We start from the raw sequence: 23,761 nt of genomic DNA, 5'->3' as shown, positions 1-23,761 counted from the left end.
CTTTTCAGCACTCGAGTGTTTGGAAAAGTCTTTCTCTGCGGTGCAAACTTTTGAGAGGCTAAAACTAGCTCTTTGTTATCGATTTAAACACAAGGTCTGTCGATGCATGTCACTGTTGGCAAGATCGCACAGCTGCACCAAGGGTTTTCTTTTTCAAGAACGTTCCTTTGTGGCAGTCACAGGGCTCTAGACTGTTTTATTGCTACTGACGTACGCACATACACAACTTGTCATCATAATCATCCTCTTTTCTCCATCTGTTTTTTTGTACAGGAGACCAAAATCGACTGCGTCCGAGTCGCCACCAAAGGTAGGACTCATTCTAAGATCGCTTGAGGTTGAGTGTCGGCCTTATAACAAATGAACGCATTTTATTAGAGATGCTTGAATTGTTGAACAAGTCAAGTCAACCGCTCAGCTAGTTGGTTGAGTTGCATGCGATTTGTGGCATAATGTGTACTTACAATATGAAGAGAATGATTTTAATTGTTTTTACTGCCTAAAATATTCACAAATGTATTTGAGATTGGGCTATCCAAAATCAACCTTTGTCAGCTATAATGCAAAATCAGTAGGATCCTTGTATCAATTTTGAACTACCGTAATTTTCTGACTATAAGTCGCGTTTGTTTTCATAGTTTGGGTGGGGGGGGGCAACTTATACTCAGGAGCGACTTATATAGGGTTTTTTTCACAAATTTTTACTTGATCATTAACACATCACTTACTTACAAGTATAGTTGACCACTTCACATGTTATTTTTAGTATAGTTGATCACTTCACATGCTTTGATATCTTTATCTTGAACATATTCAGAACATGAAAAATAGAGAGGAAAAATCTAATAAAGTAATTAACACTTTAAAGCACCTCTGGACATGTCCTCTGTCACCAGGATGACATAAAGGACGAGAAATTTGATCGATGGATTTAAGGATTTGGAGTGACACAAATGGTTTGATAATATTGTTGTTTATGTGATAGTTATTTAAAATATAGTTTATATATCGTTGTATGGGCCTGTGGAATAATTTGAACTGCGGCGCGGCACACGGCATTGTTGACAAAGGACGATCGATAAATTGCCCCCCAAAATGCGACATATACTCCGGAGCAACTTATATATGTTTTTTTTTCACATTTTTGGGCATTTTATGGCTGGTGCGACTTATACTCCGGTGCGATTTATAGTCAAAAAATTACGGTAAATAAATAAATGTAATATTCTTGGTTCAGTAAGCTTACATTACATGAACAGAAATATTGGGACACACCTCTGACTTAAATGGTTCCAAGCATGCTTGGATGATTTTAATGTGGAAGAAGGCCAGAAACCTTTAAAGGTTTCCCGATACTTTTGTTCATACAGGGTCCCTCATATTGGTCATCAATGTTGTGAATCAGGGCGGTTTGTCTTTTTTGTGTGCATGTGTGTCTCTCGCCTTCTCAACCTGCTGCATGGTGTGGTGGATCTACTCACCCTTTGTCACGCTCAGCCGCCATTCTGGTGACTCAGCTCACCACACCGTACCTACGCATCGCCCCAGCGGCCGGTGACCACCAGCACACAGGTCAGAAATGCTGCCAACTCAAGTTTACAAAATATTTGTCCAGTTTAGAGAAAATGAAACATTTCCCCTGTCTCAACTTATTGTTTATGTTAAGCGTTATAAAACGTACGTCAACGTGAACGTTCCTGAGATTTGTACGCGCCAACGTACTGAGGGTTAAACAGTTAATGTGTAGGTATGTTAAGAACCGCAAACGTCATTATAGCTTTAGCTTCTTTAGATAAATGTCGGCAACTCCGTATTGTCCTCCCACCCTTTGGCTGCATCCTGCGCCAAGCTCAAAGCAAGATAAGTTCACTCTCGCATAATCACGTTTGCGGCCAAGGCGCACTAAACAAAACATGCTGGAGGCAGCACTGGGAGATAAAACCAGAAAAGATTTTTTTTTTTTTAAATGGCTGAAGTAACCAAAGCACTACATATCAGCCGGGTGTGGTAGAGATATTGCCCGGACGCAATAGTGAGGAATAAACTTGTAAGTCGATAAGACACAAAATGTCCTCCATTTGAACATCAGCGTCAATAAATTTAGAATGATGAATTGCCACGTCAGCCAATTGTGACGCCGTGTTGTCTCCCTATCAAGGAAAAAGGTGCATATCCATCCCACTGACACATTGTTCTCGCTTCGGTGGGCTGCTATCAACAGATTTTTTTCCTTTTTTTTTTTTTTATTCCATTGGCTGCACTGACATGTTAGCAATCAGCTGCGAACTGATGGAGTTGATGCCACACACCAGTTTTTTTTTTTTTCCTTTACCGCAAACGTGTGACAAATCCGCACTTTGAGCTCGTCAGGAAAGAGGAAGAGGCTCGTCTGTATTCCCGTCTCGACCCCCCGGCGGGATTGAGATTCTCCGAGCGACTCGCACAGCAAGTGGGAAGCCGGCGGAATTTTAACAAGATCTGCTTTTTATTTATTACCTCCGCCAAGGAGGGGGTCTCTTCTCGTAGCTTTAATGTCTACCATGAGGAGGCCTACAGAAAATGTCTCAAGTACTCATGTCCGAAATGACACAGGAAGTCTTCTAGTTTGGTTTGAAGCTGCCATTTTGGTTTGAACAGCTCAAAATGTGAAAAGTCCTTGGATTATATATTTTTTTGCTAAACATGATTGTTTTGACAGGCGCCGCCACCCACAAACCCGACGCCGTGGAGCCGGAGAAGCAGACGGATCACACGGTGAAGATCGCCGGGGTCATTGCCGGCATTCTGCTCTTCGTCATCATCTTCCTCGGTGTGGTGCTCCTCATGAAAAAAAGGTAAGCGGTCATTGTGTCGTGTGACTTTGTTTTGTCGCAAATAATGAATTCAATCAGCCAGTCACGCCCCATTGAGGAAATATTAAATTATATTATATATTCCACCGCACACTCCAGCAAATGCCCTCACCGGGGAGCTTGTGAAGCCCTGCGAGGTAGATAAACCGGAAAAAAGATTCTAATATTGCGAAAGTGTACGTATGCGTTGCTAAAGGGTATGTTTACATAAGGGCCCTTGCTCATATGGCTGCGATAATAAGAAGCAAAGCTCTGCAAATATCGAGCATCCTTCCCTCTACACTAGTGGTGGTGTCCAAACTACGACCCGTGGGCCAACTGCGGCCCGCGGGCCAGTTTTTATTGGCCCGCAGCAAATTCTGAATTCTATCATGTTCTTAAGAAAATTATTTCTGTCCGATAAATATGGCAAAATACATCCAAAAGAGGTCATCGGTTTATCGACTTTTATTCAACTTTCTGATGGCCTTAACATGGCTAATTTTGAAAATTCACTAAATTCACTTCTAGATGTTCTTTTAATCTTATCATTTAAGGTAAATGTGTTGCAATACAGCGGAAGACAGGTAAAAATGGAACCCGTTCATTCATTTGTGTTTTGTCGCCCACTAATGAAGAGTTTTCATTTTTCCGTGCGGGTCCCCATCCGAACGGTAATTGTTTTCACTTAGGCTCAATCAAAGCCGAGGCGGGAGAAGTTCCCTCAAATGACTCGGGCCATCCGGGGTGGCGGGAAGGCCAATTGAAGTCGCGTGCCGTCACATGCGACCGCCTCGTTAAGGTTTGACCTCAAAGGTCAAATGTGGAACTTTTTTTATTATAGTTAATAATGCGTGCATCACATTTCCGTCCAAGAGTTTGCATGTACACAATAAAGTCATGTCTATTCCTTTGCTGTCTAAAGGCTCAGCTTGCGACTGATTAAATGAAAACAGATGAGCTGTAATTGGTTGTCAGGCACTGCGATGTCACAACAAGAAGCAAAATGGCCGACCCCGAGCAGAATAAAAATGGCTGATTTTGCCATTTAAATCATCTTCCAGAAATGCAATATTAATCAGAATGCCGTGTTTAGGCTAGTGGAGGCGTATAGAACATTTTACTGTGAAGAAAAATGTTGACTTGCCTCTAAGGTCAGATATGAAATAAAAATACGATGGTGACTACCATCACGCTCACCTCCCTAAGTCGAGCATCCACGTGTTGCCACCATGTCTGATTTTGTTCTTTTTTTTTTGTTAAAAACATTAATATATTTTTACTTTTTCTTTCCATTCCATCCCCGTCCTCCCCCTTTCTCTCCTCGTCCTCCACTGCTTAAAACCTACCACCACCAACACCACCACCACCACCGTCACCACCACCACCTCCACCACCACCACCCCACTCGGCAGAAGAACCTATCACTCCTACACTTACTACCTGTAAGTAACCAAACCCGGCGTCCATATTCTCTCTGAGCCACACGCATGCCAACGCACCACAGACTCCTTATTTCAGTCCATGCCACTTTTGATTGCCGCTTTAGCGCATCTCACACACTTAGCATGCGGTTGTTCTCATTCCCCATGTCATCCTCCCACATCTCGCTTCTCATGCTTTTTGTTTGGCTTACCTGATTCCCCCCACTCCGGCATGCTTTTGGCTTTCTGCACGTGTACCCCTTTTCTTCCAGTTCCCTATTTAAATATCGAAAAGGCGCTCAAAACAATCAAATATAGTCGTGAATGGCGAAGAGGCTTACATTGTGCAGCGTAGCGTTTTTGTAGCTAATCTGCGTTGATCACAGGAATGGCACGGAGGCTGCCTGCCTCGCTTCAAAGGACATCCCACAATGCACCTGCAGATAATACCGCCGCGCGTAACGCTCGGCATGTCGCTCACGTCCGCCGCCTTGATGAAGCGAATCAGTTGAAAGTCTGCGCTTTATTGAATAAAAGGATGTCATTCACGTTTTAACGCCACACACGCTGGATGAACGCTAGCTGTCTCGGTTTAACGGCTAATTCCTTAAAATTAGTTATACTCTTTTGGAACATCATACCAAGTTTAGAGTGGACATACTGTTCCTGTGGATGCCTTATGACAACTGTTCTTTTCCATCTTTTAACACCTAATAAATAAAATCTAGCAATAGGGGCTCCTGTGGAGTGTCACTTGTATGATTGATGAAGCCTCTGAATACTTTTGCGCATGCATCAAAGGCCCGCCTCCAAAATATGCATTTCAGCCACCCGACTAATGTCACTTGGCATGCTTTTTATGCATGCGCTCACATATGCCATCAAATGCAAAGTCAAAAAGCTTTAATCAGGTGGTCGGCCTGTGCACACGGTGGTATTGGCATGATGTTGGCGTGGCAGGAGGACCTTCAAGGGCTCCTGAAGTCCCTTGAGTAAGCAGTAGCTTTGCTAACTGCTTTCCAAGAAAAGCGTGCTGAAGCTCATTTGAATGTATGGATTCCTTTAGATCAGTGACGTTTAAACTACTACTAACTTTTAAGGGAAAAAAAATGAATTATTTCAAAAGCAAATTAAAACTGTGCTGAAGTAAAGCCGCCTTTTTTGGATGATAACATGAGCAGCTAGCGCTTGTTTACTTTTTATGGCATTCATACATAATCATGTCATCAGGAACGGATGATAAAGGGTCAGGAGACCGGAGCTGCGCTAAACGCGGCGTGTGTGAAACCCAAGCGCGCTCGAGGCGGGTGAACAAACTCCGTCATTAAAGGTACCGCACGGTAGACGTGCAGCAAGACTCACGCTAATTGGTACAAGCAGCCTTGGCAGATCCAGTGGTTTAGCGGCACTATGTGATGATGAGCGGGCAGGACGAGGAAGTGAGAGAACGGGGCCCAGCCGGCGGGGTGTTGGGGGGGGAACCGTTTATTAGAGGCCAAGCCCTTAGTTCTTGGTATGAACAATGTTATGATATCAAACTGTTGACTGCAAATGCGGATGCCCAAGTATATTTTTATCATTAAATTCCCCTCGCTCCGTCGTTCTGTTGCTTTGTATTGTGCAACGATGGCATTACAGTAATTGTGTGACACACCTGACTGAATGCAGAGTCTATCTTTATCTGTTTCTTTCTTTGCGCAATAATATAATACGCCTACTGTGCATCGTATGAATACTTTATTTTGAGTGTGGGATGTTTCTAGCTCTTTTTATTTCCTATTATTCCTTTCTGACTTCTCTGAGAAGCAGGTCAGCTTAAATTTGTGTGTAAAAAGAACTTGGTTGTTTCATGTTCAAAATGGTGATGCCTTGTGAGAGCATACTGAAAGAAAATGAGTCCACACTTAAGCACTCTAAGATGTTGGGTGTTCTTTGCTTTTGTCACAGGGGCTGAAAAAAAAAATCCCAAAATTTAGGTAGCATATAATTGATGAATTCCACCTGCTAAATAAATAAACTGAACAACAGAAAGTTGCACACAAGAAAAAATGAGCAAACGAAAACACAACTTATTTGGCGGAAGTAAAAAAAAAAGAGAGCGAGAGTGCACAGAGGTGTTTGCAAAGGCAAAGCAAAAAAACGCCGCGGGCGACGACATCAGTCGCGCCTCATTAGCGCTAGCGTCTGCGGCTCTGAGCTGCAGGAGTTCAGCCCACAACCGAATGGAGAAACGATGACGGCAGGAAATGACACTTTAAAGGCGGAGCTTCAAAACCCTGTGACTCAGCATGGATTTTTTGGTTGTTATCCTTTCCACTGGTTCTTATTATTTGTTCATATATCTCTAATGTATTCTTTTATCCAACTGTGTGTATCGGTTTAGTCAACTCGGTCACCTACTGTACGACATCTGTTTACTACAATGTTGCTTTGAGACACGGAATTGGTTACCATATTTTGCGCCCTATTAGGCGCACCGAGGTATAAGGCGCATCTTCAATGAACGGCCCATTTTAAAACATTGTCCATATATAAGGCGCACCGGACTATAAGGCGCATAAAATAGAAGCTTTACTGCAACAAACTGAGGTTGACTAGGGTTGCGGTATGCACCCACTAGCCAATAACCAACGAGCCCTCTGTAAACAATCGCGTGTCTCAAACGATCTCCTATAAAATGATCAGAACTGACTAAAGTTCGATCGAACGCATTGGTACTACTTACCTATGTTTCCCTTCCATATCGATCCGTAGATTTACTCGAAACATCAACAGAGCAGCCTATTTTGACATGAAATAGCCTCGCGCGTATAGCAGCTATCGTTATAGCATTAGCCATCCGCAATTTCCCATGAGCCTCAGCTCGCAATCTCTCATGAGCCTCAGCAAAGTGTAAACAATCGCGTTTCTCAAACGATCTCCTATAAAATGATCAGAACTGACTAAAGTTCGATCTAACGCATTGGTACTACTTACCTATGTTTCCCTTACATATCGATCCGTAGATTTACTCGAAACATTAACGGAGCAGCTTATTTTGAAATGAAATAGCCTCGCGGGTACAACAGCTATTCGGTGACGCCCCCTGACTACAGTTACCGTAATGTTGGGAAGCGATGCAACCTTGTAATTTACTAGTCGTACTAAAACGTACTAAAACATTTTGGCAGAGCACTGTGTACAACCAGTATGGATCAACAAATTCATCACTTGATCCATATATAAGGCGCACCGGACTATAAGGCGCACATCACTGTCGACTTTTGATAAAAATGTAGGTTTTTAGGTGCGCCATATAGGGCGGAAAATACGGTACTTAACTAAAAAACACTTGCAACCCAAATTATCTTTTCCAATTGAAATGAATAGAAACACTCTTATTCTGTTCCAGCCGCTTCAAAACAACAGCCTCATTTTTTGTTTTAATGGAGAAAAACAGCACTATAATAATAAACATAAAACATAATTATATGACACACGACTATACTGCACTGGAGGTCAACACCTCACGGATTCTCTGTACGGCAGTAATATTAACTCACATTGATTTCACAAGCTTTGACAAAGTTTTGCTGAACTCTCTTGTTGTTGTTATCGTGACATGACGAATGGTCCCATTTATCAAGTCGTGCAAACATTTTATGGCGCACTTTTCTCCGGCTTAGCGCTGGTGGCGCGTAAGAGTCGTTAATCCAGTCATCCATCATTAAATTCCCCCCTCATATAAATTAGCGCAGCATTAGCATCGTCGTTCATCTTCATCAAGCGCGTTGCCGAGCAAGCAGCTTCCCTTCATCTGTGCCGCGTCGCCCCGTGACTCTTCAACTGGTAGCAGATGCTGAAACTAAACTTTATCAGTTATGGGTTGTTGTTTTTTACACCAGAATCCTGATCGTGTCAAGCTTACTACTGCATTTTTTGTTTTGGTGGAGGCATAAACGGAATATTGACATTTGAAAGCAAGGAGGGAGGCCTCTCGCCACCTCCTCCTGTGTCGCACTTACACACAACCTCGTCTTTTTGTTTGCTCTCTTAATTGCCGATTAAAAAGAGCAAATGCGACCGGCAGCATGATAATGTCACATTTTTGTCAATTTTTGCTCGCCAAAGAAAACGGCTGCGCCATTAGCATCGCACCGAGACCCTCGGAGCAATTGGACGGCAGGGGGTCTCCTCGTACGCCGCCATATGCCGGGAAATTGAACAAACAGAGGAGATTTGCAGCAACAAAGCAGCGGGAGAACGCAGCGGAGGGGTCACCAAGGCGAGGCGATCATTCTGACGGCATTCCAGCTACTTTTCGCGGAATAACGGAGCATTGACTCAATGTTTTATTAATCGCCGCAGGGACGCTCTTCTATTCTCTTCTTCCTCCGTCGTTGAGGTCAGAATCTGCTTCAGAGAGCCTCTCCTTTGGGAAATCTCCCTTTTATTCTGTCAAAAAGAGGAAAGAAAGTTCATATTTTGACGTTCGAATGACTTTCCATTTTTTAAGATTTTACACTCACCAGTGCTGCAAACCAAAAAAAATCCAAATTAAACATGTCGAGAAGAAGCAAGATGAGGCCTTAATTAAAGAGAAAAACAATCAGCATTCCTAATCAAAAAGAAGAAATACTACAAAAGAAATCACTTTGATTAAAAAGGAATCCCTCCACTCTACTTGCTCTCTGTGGATTATGTGCTAGCAGCTAGAATAGCTAGAATCTAGCTATTAATCTGTGGGTTTTTTTTGTGGCTTTTATCCAACCATCAGTGACAGGTTGACACACACAAAATGTAGTGCGGGCACAATTTAATCCACATTTTCCTTTGTTGCTTTTTCAACACTTAAAACGGAACCTTTTTGCATTAAAAATACATTCATGGAAATATAAATATGGAAGAACCCTCTAGGACATGAGTGTAACATCCTGGTCAAATAAAAAATAAAAACTCAGAGTATAATCATGCAATTTGACTTTTTTTGACCACAGGTTGGCTTAACAGTGACAAAACCCAAACCATGTTAATTGGCACTCCCCATCAGATCCATACCTGCCCAATAACAAGCATTTCATTCGCCGGTCACACTATCCCCCTCTCAGCCACTGTCACCAACCTGGGTGTGAAACTGGACCCTCAACTCAACCTAGAGTCACACATAAAACACATCTGCAAAACCTCCTTCTTCCACCTCAGGAATATTTCCAAACTCCGCCCCACACTTACCCTGGCGGATGCTAAGAAACTTGTCCACGCCTTTATCTCCTCAAGGCTAGACTATTGTAACGCACTCCTCATCGGGATCCCTAGCAAGAGCCTCCAGAGGCTTCAGTACATCCAAAACAGCGCTGCTAGGATCCTGATGAGGATGCGGAAAAGCGACCACATCACACCCATCCTCCGTTCTCTGCACTGGCTCCCCATCAGATTCCGAACTGATTATAAGATCGCCCTCACTCACCGGTGTATCCTCGGACATGCTCCCCATACCTCAAAGAACTCCTTGCCCCAAAACCTGCCACCCGAAGCCTCCGCTCATCCAATTCACACCTTCTCCACGTTCCGAAAACCAAGTTGCGCACCATGGGCGACCGCGCCTTCTGCCATGCAGCCCCCACACTGTGGAACTCCCTCCCCGACCACCTAAGAGCACCCCAATCCACTGATTCTTTCAAAACCGGACTTAAAACTCACCTCTTTACTCTAGCAGTTCCAGTTAGTCCTTGCTGTGATTTCTTGTTTTTACTTGCCATGTAGCACTTTGAGATTCCTCCAAATGTAAAGTGCGTTATAAATATAATTTATTATTATTATTATTATTATTATTTTGTTGTTGCACTCAATAAAGTTTTGAAGGCCTGACTTTTGACAGCCTACAGTTGTTGTTGCCTTGAGTTGTTGATAAAAGATTGCTTGCATTGTGCGCTCGGCTTTGCCTTGTGTTCAACCCTTTTTACACAATACAACAAAGATGTCAGAGTATCGACTCTTTGATTAAGTTCAGAAACAGAAATTGTATTCAAGAAAACAAATGTTTTTCCAGACAGAAAAATGGCTCACTTTCTCCTGCATTCCATGCACTTTATAGTCTTAAAAAAGACAAAAGTGACTCTAAACATTTTTTACTTATCCATTTTATTAGTTACTTGTCTTTATTTACCACTATTTAGACTTGGTTATTTTTCAAAATGAATGCTTGCCAGTTGTGATCGAGCACAAAGAGCTTTTGTAAGTTCAAAGTGGGTCAACACAAAAACGTTGTGAGTTCACACTACTGTGTCCAAGGTGGTGGACTTTTAATCATGAGAGCCTCTGATGGATTTGGGTCAGGAAGTCCCACCTCTTCCATATTTTCACATTTTATTTTAAAGATGGAAAAGTCATTTGACGCCTAATAAAAATTTATGTGACAACAAACCAGAGCTCACTATGTGGCACGCCTGCTAATGAATAATGATTTATGCACAACCTGAGCAGTCATTTACTTTGATTTAGCTGCCATTTTGGTTGGAAGTGGACATTTTAGGGTCATGTGAAACATATCCAGGGGTCCTTTAAAGATTTTGAAGTTTTGCCTGATTGCTTAAAAAATTAAAATACGTTTATACCAAATGACAAAAATTGTGAATATCATTTGACTCGCATTTGTTCTCCCCTCTTCCCCTGAAGGAAACTGGCCAAGAAACGCAAAGAGACCCTGAACAGCACCCGCCAGGAGATGACGGTGATGGTCAACTCCATGGACAAGAGCTACACAGAGCAGGGCACCAACTGCGACGAGGCGCTCTCCTTCATGGACACGCACAGCCATACGCTCAATACGCGTAGCGAGTGCGCACTTACCACCGTCAACGCGCGCAGCGAGTGCGTGCTCACCCTCAACGCTCGCAGTGAGTGTGCGCTCACCCTCAATGGCCGAGGTAAGACACGAGGAAAAAAGGTCTTTTGTGGTCTTCTGTGATTTTTCATTGTCTAATTCTGCAAAATCTCAAAATTGAAATTTAGCACTCTAGTGCCAAGAGGACAGTGTTTAGCCGCGCCAAGCTAGCTAGTGTGGCGTGAATTAGCATAGCATCTATTATGCCGATGGCCGTTCGTGCTTGTGAAGCCATTTTGACACCACGACATGATCAACAAGCGTTATCGCATATGGTCGATCGAGTCCATTCACTAAATGTTAGCTAAATGTTTAACATTCACCGCATATACCTCGCAAATCTAGTCAACAGGTTGTCAAAATGCTCCTCTCAGATATTATTACAATATGACTTAGCAGCACAGACACATACAACACAATGTTGTATGGTATGATGACCTCTTCATTTCGACCCCTCACAGGGTCCATCTAATCCTCCGTTGATGGGCAGATGAGCTAAATCTGCGCCTGGGGCCTCGACTCGCTGTAATCCCGCCTCCCGAGCGTCAGATTAAACATACAGCGCCCACCACGTGGACACACAATCAGCCACATACACACCCCTGCCGGGCTGAAGCCCCAATGATGCGCTGACCTTGATTAACTGTCTGTCGGCGTGGACTCCAGATCTGTTGTCTGCGAGCTTTTAAGATTTAAACGGCTGATTTATGATTGGCGTAGCTGCCGGCGACCTTAAGTGACAGTGCCGTTTGGGATTAAGACGTGATAGATTAGACATTGGATTCGTAATAACAGAGTTTGCCAGTCTTGACATTGAGCATATTGACTCTAGAATGTAGTTTTATCCGCCATCCACTTTATTTTGTACTTAATCTCCACCATACTGATCCTTTTAAATCCAGATGTTCATTTGACGGTTACTGTAGCCTCTGAGCTCGCGTCTTAAATTTAGCAAATAAACCTTGACTGCGGAGGTTAACTAGCTTCTTGGGTGTTTTCAAGTGGGATGCACGCACAGAAGTCTGAATAAGAAGCACAATGTGAGAATGTGACAGAATGACAGTGGTATGCTACAAACATACACAGTGATGAAGCATGATGGCAGTCAGCAATATCAAAGTAATATAAATAAACATGATAATAAAATACATGATTCCTACTCAGCCTCAGCGTGTTTTTTTGTAGGTGGGTCGTCGCCTTCCTCTTTCACGCTACCCAAAGCCAACACACTCAGCGCCTCCATCCCGACCAGCGCCTTCTACCCAGGTAATTTGTCGCTTAAGCTGTATTTCTTCTGTATTTATATTCACTGACACTTTTTGTTTCCTCCTCCAACTTTTGCCCTCAGATCCCTTTGTGCCAACCGCCATCTTAGGTGAGAATTTCTTTCTTTCATTCTTTTTATTGAGGACCACTTTAAGGGGTCACAACCAAGAAGCTAGACAACATCTCGCCATTGTTCGGGCGAGATGTTGCGCAACACCTTGACATAAGCAGTTAGCCTATTAGCAGTGAGTCTTGTTTCTTTCTTGTCACACTTGCAATGACTCATTTACACATTTTAGGACTGAAAAGCACAGATTCTCCTCTTCGCCCAACCCCTTCCTGCCATGGTTTCAGCTTTGTTTGGTTTTTTCTTTATTTCTTTTACTTTTTTATTAAGATCCTCCCCTTTTTCATACCTGCCTGCTCGCCTGTGCCCCCTCCCCCCTCCTCCACCTGTTCATCCTCATGCCCACCTTCCCGCTCAAATGAAGATCTCTCCGGTGGTGGTGGGGTGCTGGTTTTGCTCCATCCCATCCACGTGTGATGTCACATACGTGTTTGACCAGTCATGCATGGACAGACGTGTGGAGCAGGTGTGTGAGACGGGGTTGGAGGAGGGCGGGCGCTACATTTTAGGCATTTTTACGCGCACGTAAATGCAGCTTGGGAGGCGGAAACAAGTCCTACCACCTTTCCAAAAACATCCATGTCTTCCCCTCCCTCTTCTTCATTTAGCTCCCTCCCCTCGCCCCCCGCAACACAACGAGCTCTTCTATTATTCTTTTTAATGTCGTCGTCCCCTCGCCGTCGGCGGCCTACTTGTTTGTGTTTTGCTTCTCGCTTGCCGATGAAATGGAATGATAAAAGGACGCGGCCCCCGTAACGCATCACACGACGACAAATTGGGGGCGTCGCGCAGCGCTTTGAGTTCTACAGAAGAAAGAGAAGCGGAGTTTAACAGTGCGCGTAATTTAAAGGGGCGGCTTTCATCACCACCATATGCCGCTGTTAGTTTTTAATGAAGCAGGACGTGGGCGATTGGCACGGGTTGCAGCAGTGGCAGTCGTCAAATGAAGAAAAGTCATGTCAGCAGGAAATAGAAATATTGTGTTTCTGCCTTCAAACTGTCATTATAAAAGTTTTACTAACTCTACTGACAATTTATTTTCATTTAAACCTAAAATGTCAGTTTTAATATGAATTAATGTAATGCCGCAATTTACAATTCCGACCATCCACATCCCACCCTTCATTTTTTAATTCATGGCCACGTTATCCTTCCCCTTTAGCGCAACCTAAACGTCACTGACAATGCGCTCCACAAATATGGCCTATATGTCAAAAATATTTCACCATCATTTCAAAATTGATACAGATATTTTTATGAATTCATAGGAAATGTTTATGATGCCACTATTCACAATTCCAACAATCCAAAATATGCCATTATCTCCCCAAATATGGCTGATATGCTTAGCTAAGAAAAAAAATAAAATTTGCCACCCCAAACAATTTTCAAAGCGGGTATAGGATAACAAATTTTGTATGTGTGTATTTATTTTTTTCATCAAACTCCAAAATACCATCCATTCTTGTATGAATTCCTACTAAATTTCCGTGACACCATTTCACAATGCTAACGATCCAAATTCTGCCATGATCTTTTTCCTCCTTTGAATCCAAGACTCCCTTGTTTGATTCTTTTTACTTTTGTCATGCTAATTGCCCCACCATCCATCATCCAGCGCCCCGCCCTTGTCAACGCCCCTCCCACCCTGACTGGGCCGAAGCTGGCCGGCGTATAGCATAGCACTCAAGCACTGTACCAGGTTCTCATGCTGTATTGTTGCTTACCCCTTCTTTCTCTCTGTCTCTCACTCTCTTTCTTCTCCGTCCTCTCTCCTCCTCTCTCTCTTTTCCACATCCATCACCTCTTATGTATCTGCTATCTAAAAAGTGCCCATTAATGGTAAGTTCTCCCAGGTGGGCTCACGGGTGGGCCAGGGTTGAGTGAACGGGGCCGGGGCCGTTGTTCTGTCGGACAGCGAGCGCTTCCGACGTTTCGTGACATCACTTGCATGAACCAGTGTTAGCATTTCACCCCCCGCCCCAAAGTCCCGCTCCATCCCAACGCTTCCATTAGCAACATTAGCATAGCATGAGCTGAGCATCATCTTCATCTCCACCTCCCTCCGGGCCACTTTATTTTTTATTTATCTAAAGTTCAGGTCAGTTAGGATGGAATCGCCGCTGTCTTTGTGTGATGCTTTTCCACTACAAATCCTCCGCCCCACTACCACTTCGCCACATCCCTTTCTTCCTTGTTTCTGGGTGCACCACCAGCACCACCTCCTCCTTCCCGCCAACTACATCTGTGCCTCACATCTGCCACTGACTGGTTCTTTGTGGTTAAAAAGATGAGCCAAGACAAATTTCTTTTTCTACACAAAACTACAGTAGTGTCCGTCAGATAAATTTCATAGGAATTCATACAAAAATGATGACATTTTGATATGAATTCCTCCTAAATGTACATGACATCAGGCCTCACAAATCCAAAACCTCCCCCTTTAAATCATTTTTAACTCGTTTTACACTACAAGTGTAAAACTGACTTAGCCGGTATTGAGGATTTTTTTTTCACATCCACAGTGTCAGGAAATAATCTCAGGACAATTTAGTCGGAAATCATATGAAATGTCACGTGCATCAATTTGATTAGAAAAAATCCAAAATACATTCATAGGTTTGATTTGTAATGGTTTTGATGGTCAGCTAAACAAACACACAAACACAGTCAAAATATTATTCGACCTCAGTTTTGAACCAAGCCAAAATTTTGAGGGCGACCTCAGATTGCTTGACTGTAGGTTTAGTAAAGTGTGTTCTGGGACAGATGGATATGAACATTCCCACCACATGACTCATCCTCTTACTCAAAGGCGTTGTGTTGTTGTGACCATCCATTACAAGCAGATTAATAGTTTTGGGAGAGTTGTTTGTCAATCTGGAGGCCGGTGACATAATGCTGAGCAGTAAATGAGATCAGCGGCCATCTGCGGCATCCCAGATCGCCACAACGTAGCATTTACTGCTTTTAAGCATGGCGTCACCAACTCGCGCTAGTTTGCTTTTTTACCGCACCGGCGCTGACTTGCGGGCCTTGTCCCTGTGCTTTGCGAAGCAGACGAGAGCCAGAACATGGGCAGCGACACCAGCAGCCTGGTGCAGTCGCACTCGCTTAGGAAGCGAGAAGCTGTGGACGTGCCGTACCAGAGTGGCCAGCTGCACCCGGCCATCCGCGTTGCCGACTTGCTGCAGCACATCACGCAGATGAAGTGCGCCGAGGGTTACGGCTTCAAGGAGGAGTACGAGGTAGGTGGACGGGGTGTCCCCAAAGCCGGCCCGCATGTCCACATGTACACTGGGATTTTTAAAAGCAGTTTTAAACACAACACTGAACCCCCAGTTGCTCCTTATAAGGAAGCAGTGTGAAGTGCTTTGAGTACCAAAGGTAGAAACTCACTATACAGCCCATTTGTCATAACAGAGCCAGACAATCAGATATGGGAAAAAGACGCTGACCAATAATGGGCCAATTAGAATCATGAAGAAAGTAAAGTAAAAAATTAAAATAAAATAAAAAGGAGGAGGCGGCGGCTCGGTGGGGCACTTGGGTAGCACGTCCGCCTCGCAGTTAGGAGGGTGCGGGTTCGATTCCACCTCCGGCCCTCCCTGTGTGGAGTTTGCATGTCCTCCCCGGGCCCGCGTGGGTTTTCTCCGGGCACTCCGGTTTCCTCCCACATCCCAAAAACATGCTTGGTAGGCCGATTGAACACTCCAAATTGTCCCTAGGTGTGAGTGCGAGTGCAAATGGTTGTTTGTCTCTATGTGCCCTGCGATTGGCTGGCAACCGGTTCAGGGTGTCCCCCGCCTACTGCCCGATGACGGCTGGGATAGGCTCTAGCAAGCCCGCGACCCCCGTGGGGACTAAGCGGTACAGAAAATGGATGGATGGATAAAAAGGAAGAGGGTGAAGGCAATCCTCAGAAAAGTCAATACATCCATCCATCCATCCATCCATCTTCCTCCGCTTATCCGCTATTAACTCCCAGACTTCCCTCTCCCCACCCACTTCATCCAGCTCATCCCGGGGGATCCCAAGGCGTTCCCAGGCCAGCTGAGAGACATAGTCTCTCCAGCGCATCCCGGGTCGTCCCCGGGGTCTCCTACCGGTAGGACATGCCCGGAAAACCTCTCCAGGGAGGCGTCCAGGAGGCATCCTGATGAGATGCCCGAGCCACCTCATCTGGCTCCTCTCAACGTGGAGGAGCAGCGGCTCTACTCTGAGTCTCTCCCGGATGACCGAGCTTCTCACCTTATCTCTAAGGGAGAGCCCGGACACCCTGCAAAGGAAACTCATTTTGGCCGCTTGTATCCATCGATCTCGTTCTTTCGGTCACGACCCATAGCTCGTAACCATAGGTGAGGGTAGGAGCATAGATCGACCGGTAAATCGAGAGCTTTGCCTTTTGGCTCAGCTCTCTCTTCACCACAACGGACCGGTACAGAGTCCGCATTACTGGTGACGCTGCACCGATCCGGCTGTCGATCTCGCGCTCCATCCTCCCCTCACTGCCCCAAGATACTTGAACTCCTCCACTTGGGGCAGGATCTCATCCCCGATCCGGAGAGGGCATTCCACCCTTTTCCGACCGAGGACCATGGACTCGGATTTGGAGGTGCTGACCCTCATCCCGACCGCTTCACACTCGGCTGCGAACCGCTCCAGTGAGAGCTAGAGATCACGCCCTGAAGAAGCCAACAGCACCACGTCATCTGCAAAAAGTAGAGACGCGATGCTGAGGTCCCCAAACCGGACCCCCTCAACGCCTCGGCTGTGCCTAGAAATTCTGTCCATAAAATTTATGAACAGAATCGGTGACAAAGGGCAGCCTTGGCGGAGTCCAACCCTCACTGGGAACGAATCCAACTTACTGCCGGAAATGCGGACCAAACTCTGGCATCGGTGATACAGGGACCGAACCGCACTCATCAGTTGGCTCGGCACCCTGTACTCCCAAAGCACCCTCCACAGAACCTCCCGAGGGACATGGTTGAACGCCTTCTCCAAGTCCACAAAACACATGTGGACTGGTTGGGCGAACTCCCATGCACCCTCGAGGATCGTGCCGAGGGTGTAGAGCTGGTCCACTGTTCCACGGCCAGGACGAAAGCCACACTGCTCCTCCTGAATCCGAGGTTCGACCTGCCGACGGACCCTCCTCTCCAGCACCCCTGAATAGATCTTACCAGGGAGACTGAGGAGTGTGATTCCCCTGTAATTGGAACACACCCTCCGGTCCCCCTTCTTAAAGAGGGGAACCACCACCCCAGTCTGCCAATCCAGAGGCACCGTCCCCGATGTCCATGCAATGCTGTAGAGGCGTGTCAGCCATGACAGCCCCACAACATCCAGAGCCTTTAAGAACTCCGGGCGGATCTCATCCACCCCCGGGGCCTTGCCACAGAGGAGTTTTTTAACTACCTCAGTGACTTCAACCCCAGAGATTGGAGAGTCCGCCTCAGAGTCGTGTCGGTGGAATTGAGGAGGTGTTTGAAGTATTCTTCCCACCGACTCACAACGTCCCGAGTCAAGATCAGCAGCACGCCATCTCCACTGTAAACAGTGTTGACTGTGCACTGCTTCCCCCTCCTGAGATGCCGGATGGTGGACCAGAATTTCCTCGAAGCCGTCCGGAAGTCATTTTCCATGGCCTCGCCAAACTCCTCCTACGCCCGGGTTTTTGCCTCAGCAACCGCCGTAGCCGCGTTCCGCTTGGCCATCCGGTACCTGTCAGCTGCCTCCGGAGTCCCGCAGGCCAAAACGGCCCGATAGGACTCCTTCTTCAGCTTGACGGCATCCCTTACCGCCAGTGTCCACCAGCGGGTTCGGGGATTGCCGCCACGACAGGCACCTTACGGCCACAGCTCCGGTCGGCTGCCTCAACAATGGAGGCGCGGAACATGGTCCACTTGGACTCAATGTCCCCCGCCTCCCCCGGGACGTGGGAAAAGCTCTGCCGGAGGTGGAAGTTGAAGCTCTTCCTGACAGGGGATTCTGCCGGACGTTCCCGGCAGACCCTCACAGAGCGTTTGGGTCTGCCAGGTCGGACCAGCATCTTCCCCCACCATCGGAGCCAACCCACCACCAGGTGGTGATCAGTTGACAGCTCCGCCCCTTTCTTCACACGAGTCTCCAAAACATGGCCGCAAATCCGATGACACGACTACAAAGTCTATCATTGAACTGCGGCCTAGGGTGTCCTGGTGCCAAGTGCACACATGGACACGCTTGTGCTTGAACATGGTGTTCATTATAGAAAACCCCTGTCAAGCACAGAAGTCCAACAATAGAACACAGATCGGAGGGGCCGTTCCTCCCAATCACGCCCTTCCAGGTCTCACTGTCATTGCCCACGTGAGCATTGAAGTCACCCAGTAGAACGATGGAGCCCCCAGAAGGAGCGCTCTCCAGCACTTCCTCCAGGGACTCCAAGAAGGGTGGGTACTCTGAGCTGCCGTTTGGTGCATAGACACAAACAACAGTCAGGACCCGTCCCCCCACCCGAAGGCGGAGGGAGGCTACCCTCTCGTTCACCGGGGTGAACCCCAATGTGCAGGCGCCCAGCCGGGGGGCAATAAGTATGCCCACACCTGCTCAACGCCTCTCACCGTGGGCAACTCCAGAGTGGAAGAGAGTCCAGCCCCTCTCGAGAGGGCTTGTACCAGAGCCCAAACTATGTGTGGAGGCCAGTACGACTATGTCTAGTCGGAACTTTTCTGCCTCACACACCAGCTCGGGCTCCTTTCCAGCCAGAGAGGTGACATTCCATGTCCCTAGAGCCAGTCTCTGCAGGCGAGGATTGGACCGCCAAGGCCTTTGGCCGCCGCCCAGCTCACTTTGCACCTGACCCTTTTGGCCCCTCCCACAGGTGGTGAGCCCATGGGAAAGGGGACCCACGTTTTCTTTTCGGGCTATGCCCAGCCGGGCCCCATGGGCGAAGGCCCGGCCACCAAGCGCTCGCCTTCGAGCCCCACCTCCAGGCCTGGCTCCAGAGGGGGCCCCGGTGACCCGCGTCCGGGTGAGGGAAAACTGGATCCAATTTTCTTAATTGTCATAAGGGGTTTTGTGAGCCTTGCTTTGTCTGGCCCCTCACATAGGACCCTTTTGCCAGACAACATGGCTCCTAGGATCATAGGGGAACGCAAACTTCTCCACCACGGTAAGGTGACGACTCACGGAGGGGAAGTCAATACATAATAATATTAACTAAAATAGTTTAAGAAAATCAAGAAAATTCTTTAGCAACCTAGACAAAAATATTTTAAAAAATTCTGAGAGAAAAATCAAGGATATTTTTTCTGATTTTAAAAAAAGAGCATTTAATTATTATTTTATTTTATAAGGATCTAAAATACAATGTGGGTCAAAAATATGTTATTTGAAAAGACTTGTGTGGGTCTGGACATGTGGTGATGCTTTGCTATGCCTCTCTGTGTTGTGTGTTCAGCCTACTTTTTTCCAACTTTTAAGATAAATTGTTAATGTTTCTCCTGTCTCAGTGTGTTTACACTGTCTTCTGTTTTTTGTGTTTTCTCACTGTTAGCGCTGGTTATGCACTTTTGTGCCAAATGCTGCCTTCTTCCCATTTCCCCCCCTGGAACTCTCGCCTTACCTGCGTTCTGTCAAATCCCTCCCGAAAACAACATCAAACTCTCCTTTAAACCACCTCACCAAGGCCCATGTAAAACTTTAAAGCCGCCACCTTAGCCAGCAAACTTGTTGCTTTTTTGGAACAGAAAATTGCTCTATTTTAATTTGTCGTAGTTCGTAGACTCTTGGACATTTAGACAGTAAAAGAAAAAAAAAGAAAAAAATAGTATTTTATTATCTATTATTGATACTATTGTGCTGACAAAAACAATCGTAATTTAAATACGATAACAATAAATTAAACCCCCCCCCCAAAACTTTAAGCAAAAAAAATTAAACCTTGTCCAATGCAACTGATTTCAATAAATGGTATTTTGAAAATATTTTTATATTTGTTTTGTCTTTGCGTTAAAAACTGCATCCCTCATGTTCATCCAGGTGCAATCTGGCTGTGTTTTAGTTTCATGGTGCCACCAAAACCACTTAAGCCCCGCCCCCCACCCAACCATTTTCCCACCCACTACATCTTATGCTTGCATGTTGCGTTCCTGCCATGACATCACCGTGTCCTCAGGTTAATGCCCTTTTTCTTCTCCTTTACTGATGAGTGAAGTGGAGCGTGTGGTGCTGTTGACTTACCGTTGTACTATATCTCTCCCCGACCCATGCTCTTTCTTGTACCTTAACTTTGGATCAGATAAACGAGGTAAGACTACCGTTGTTGTTTTTTTTCAAATCATGTACAGTAGATGACAAATGTTTGCACATCCACAACTAAAAGGGCATTTACCAAACCAAGTGACCCACCTCACCGTCACCCCCTCACGCGCACTTTGATGGATGGAATGTGTGACACCTGTCGTGTAAACTGCACTTGTGTTAAGCTTTTGAAAGGAACTTTAACCCTTTGCCCCGCCCTCGCAAAAAAAAAAAAAAAAAAGCTTCAGAATGTCTCGTCTTGCACTTGTCTTAGGATACCAGCTTCCGATTTAGATTTGTTTAAAATGCCTCCCATGGCATCTTGTTCAAAATTGCTGGGTTAAAAACATGACGGACGCAAGTACTCAATTTGACCCAATTTTGGTTTGTTTTGTATTTTTCCAACAAAAAAATGGGTGCAGGGTGGGTTGAATTTTTAATCCAAATTGGGTTGTTTTTGACGCAGCAGTTTTAAAAGAGTATGGCTAACAGCTTCCACGGTCTCGCCCATGATGATGTTAAGCACTTTACCTCTTTGTCTTTTGCATTCAAGGGCTTCCCGATGCCGCCATGTTTCACCTCCCGCTGGTGTGTCTTTTGTTCACAGCGCTTCTTCGAGGGACAGTCTGCGCCCTGGGACTCGGCGAAGAAAGACGAGAACCGCATGAAGAACCGATACGGGAACATCATTGCATGTGCGTACCCCACAATTCCCCCCCCCCCCCCAGGCTGCTGATTCATTGCAACCGGCTTTGCAATGCAAGATAGGAAACAAGAGAGTTTTATTATCAGCGCAGCCGAAGCAGCGTTGACCTTTCTGCTCCGTGGTTACATATTTATTTGTCTGCTGTTGCTTCGCCTACAATCCTTGTTGAATTTTGTAGATATTCCTACAACAAAAAGGGATAAGCGTTATTAATCAAGATGTAACATGTGCTCTCCTTCCATTGCTACAGCTTTGGAAGCAGACAACATATCAACAAACAATTTAAAAGCCACTGTTAGATATAAATTTCATCCATCCATTTTCTGTACCGCTTAGTCCCCACGGGGGTCGCGGGCGTGCTGGAGCCTATCCCAGCCGTCATTGGGCAGTAGGCGGGGGACACCCTGAACCGGTTGCCAGCCAATCGCAGGGCACACAGAGACAAACAACCATACACACTCGCACTCACACCTAGGGACAATTTGGAGTGCTCAATCGGCCTACCAAGCATGTTTTTTTTTTGGGATGTGGGAGGAAACCGGAGTGCCCGGAGAAAACCCACGCGGGCCCGGGGAGAACATGCAAACTCCACACAGGGAGGGCCTGAGGTGGAATAACCCTCCTAACTGTGAGGCGGACGTGCTACGCAGTGCTCCACCGAGCCGCCACATATAAATTTAAATATAGTTATTCTTAGAATATGACAAAAAATATTAAAAATAATAAGATAAATATATAAATAATAAAAAATAATATCAAAAGGGGAGTTGTGGGTTCAAAAACATTGGGTGGGTGATTGTGAGTGATTGTGAGCGTGAATGGTTGCTCATCTCTGCGTGCCTGGCGATTGGCTGGCGACCAGTTCAGGGTGTCCTCCGCCTACCCACCCTGTGAGGATAAAGCGGTTGGTGCCGACTATGCTTTAGAAGCCTTCAAGAGTGACAGTTGCTTCTTCCTCCTCCTCCTCCTCCTCCTCCCCCTCACCATGTTGTGGCCTGGTTAATGTCATTAATTCCATGCTGCTTTCTTCTTCCTCTCTGCCTCTTTTTCCAGATGATCACTCGCGTGTCAGGTTGCAGGCCCTGGAGGGCGAACAGAGCTCTGATTACATTAATGCAAATTACGTTGATGTAAGTACACACACGCGCACGCACACACACACACGCGCACACACACACGCGCGCACCAGCCAGCACCGCCGACGCAAAAAGGTCACTGCGCTTTCTCTCTGGGGGGTGGCAGAGAGGGTGCCGGTGCCGCCGTCGCAGGGGGCCCTGAGGGAGCATGATTGCTCTCGCACGCACGCACGCACACACACACACACACACACACACACACACGGTAGCCAGCTGCTGTATCAGTGTGTGCTTAAATTAAGAGCAATAACGATCAGAGGATGACAACACTTGTATAGAGAAGAAGGAAAGCAAACACATAATAGCAAAAGATCTTGATATTAAATAGGTGAAAAGACCTCCACCAAGGCTTTGACAGCAACACCGGGATCATTGTGTTGCAAATGATCATAAATATTGAATAAAGCAGCCAGGAGAGGGACCACTTCCTATTGCCAATCTATGGTTATCGTCACACACTTGATTGGTGTGTTTGCCGTGGCGACCAATCCTCCTTGTGATGTTAGCGGAGATATTCTTTTTTCTATTTTTGGGGTGTTTTTTAATAAAAAAATTTAAGATATATTTTGTTGTATAATTTTCTTCTTATCCAGTCCAATATGAGAGTTTCCCTTGCCTTTTCAGTAGCTTTCTGCCCTGAGGGCTAGTAGAGCATAAAAAGCTGTCACAAAATACTTTTTCAAACTATACTTTTACTATACTTAATTGTTATTTTATATGTAATATTATTTATATATATTTCTTTAGATTTTCTGCTTTGGTTTTTAGCTTTTGAATATTTCTATTTATTCAGAATTGCTTTCATATCGAGGGTTTTATGTACTTATTTAATAATGTTTTGAATTAAATTTGAGTTTATATTGCTATTTGGATTTTCAAAATTTGTATTTTTGTTACTTTTTTCAATGTATTTTTTTTAAGGTCAGGTTTTCTTTTTTTTTTTTTAAAGATATTTCCATTTGTTTTCCTCTCCATGTTCCGGTCTTTCTGTTCCATCCCCTGCGTGCTAAGCAACGTTCGTATTTCAGCCCTTACATGGACTCTAGTGTCTCGGCACGCCTTTTTAAAGTCGTTAAAAAAGACACATGAAGTGTGTTGCAAAGCAGCCTAACTGGCTAGC

General features: G+C 45.5%; 1 protein-coding gene across 1 annotated transcript in view; it reads left to right on the top strand.

Annotated features, from left to right (window-relative positions):
• LOC133166056 (receptor-type tyrosine-protein phosphatase mu-like) overlaps nucleotides 1–23,761 on the top strand; it is a 110,891-nt gene that overhangs the window by 68,635 nt on the left and 18,495 nt on the right. The window contains exons 13-22 of the mRNA XM_061296042.1: nucleotides 274–310; nucleotides 1,498–1,572; nucleotides 2,699–2,834; nucleotides 4,247–4,276; nucleotides 10,910–11,160; nucleotides 12,303–12,383; nucleotides 12,466–12,492; nucleotides 15,571–15,758; nucleotides 21,407–21,494; nucleotides 22,559–22,635. Of these exons, the coding sequence (XP_061152026.1) occupies nucleotides 274–310; nucleotides 1,498–1,572; nucleotides 2,699–2,834; nucleotides 4,247–4,276; nucleotides 10,910–11,160; nucleotides 12,303–12,383; nucleotides 12,466–12,492; nucleotides 15,571–15,758; nucleotides 21,407–21,494; nucleotides 22,559–22,635 (990 nt within the window). The remainder of the gene's footprint in view (nucleotides 1–273; nucleotides 311–1,497; nucleotides 1,573–2,698; nucleotides 2,835–4,246; nucleotides 4,277–10,909; nucleotides 11,161–12,302; nucleotides 12,384–12,465; nucleotides 12,493–15,570; nucleotides 15,759–21,406; nucleotides 21,495–22,558; nucleotides 22,636–23,761) is intronic.

Source organism: Syngnathus typhle, linkage group LG13 (assembly GCF_033458585.1).
Source record: "Syngnathus typhle isolate RoL2023-S1 ecotype Sweden linkage group LG13, RoL_Styp_1.0, whole genome shotgun sequence".
NCBI classification, from domain to species: Eukaryota; Metazoa; Chordata; class Actinopteri; order Syngnathiformes; family Syngnathidae; genus Syngnathus; species Syngnathus typhle.
Note: the sequence above shows the minus strand (reverse complement) of the source record. Positions and strands in the feature narration are given on the sequence as shown.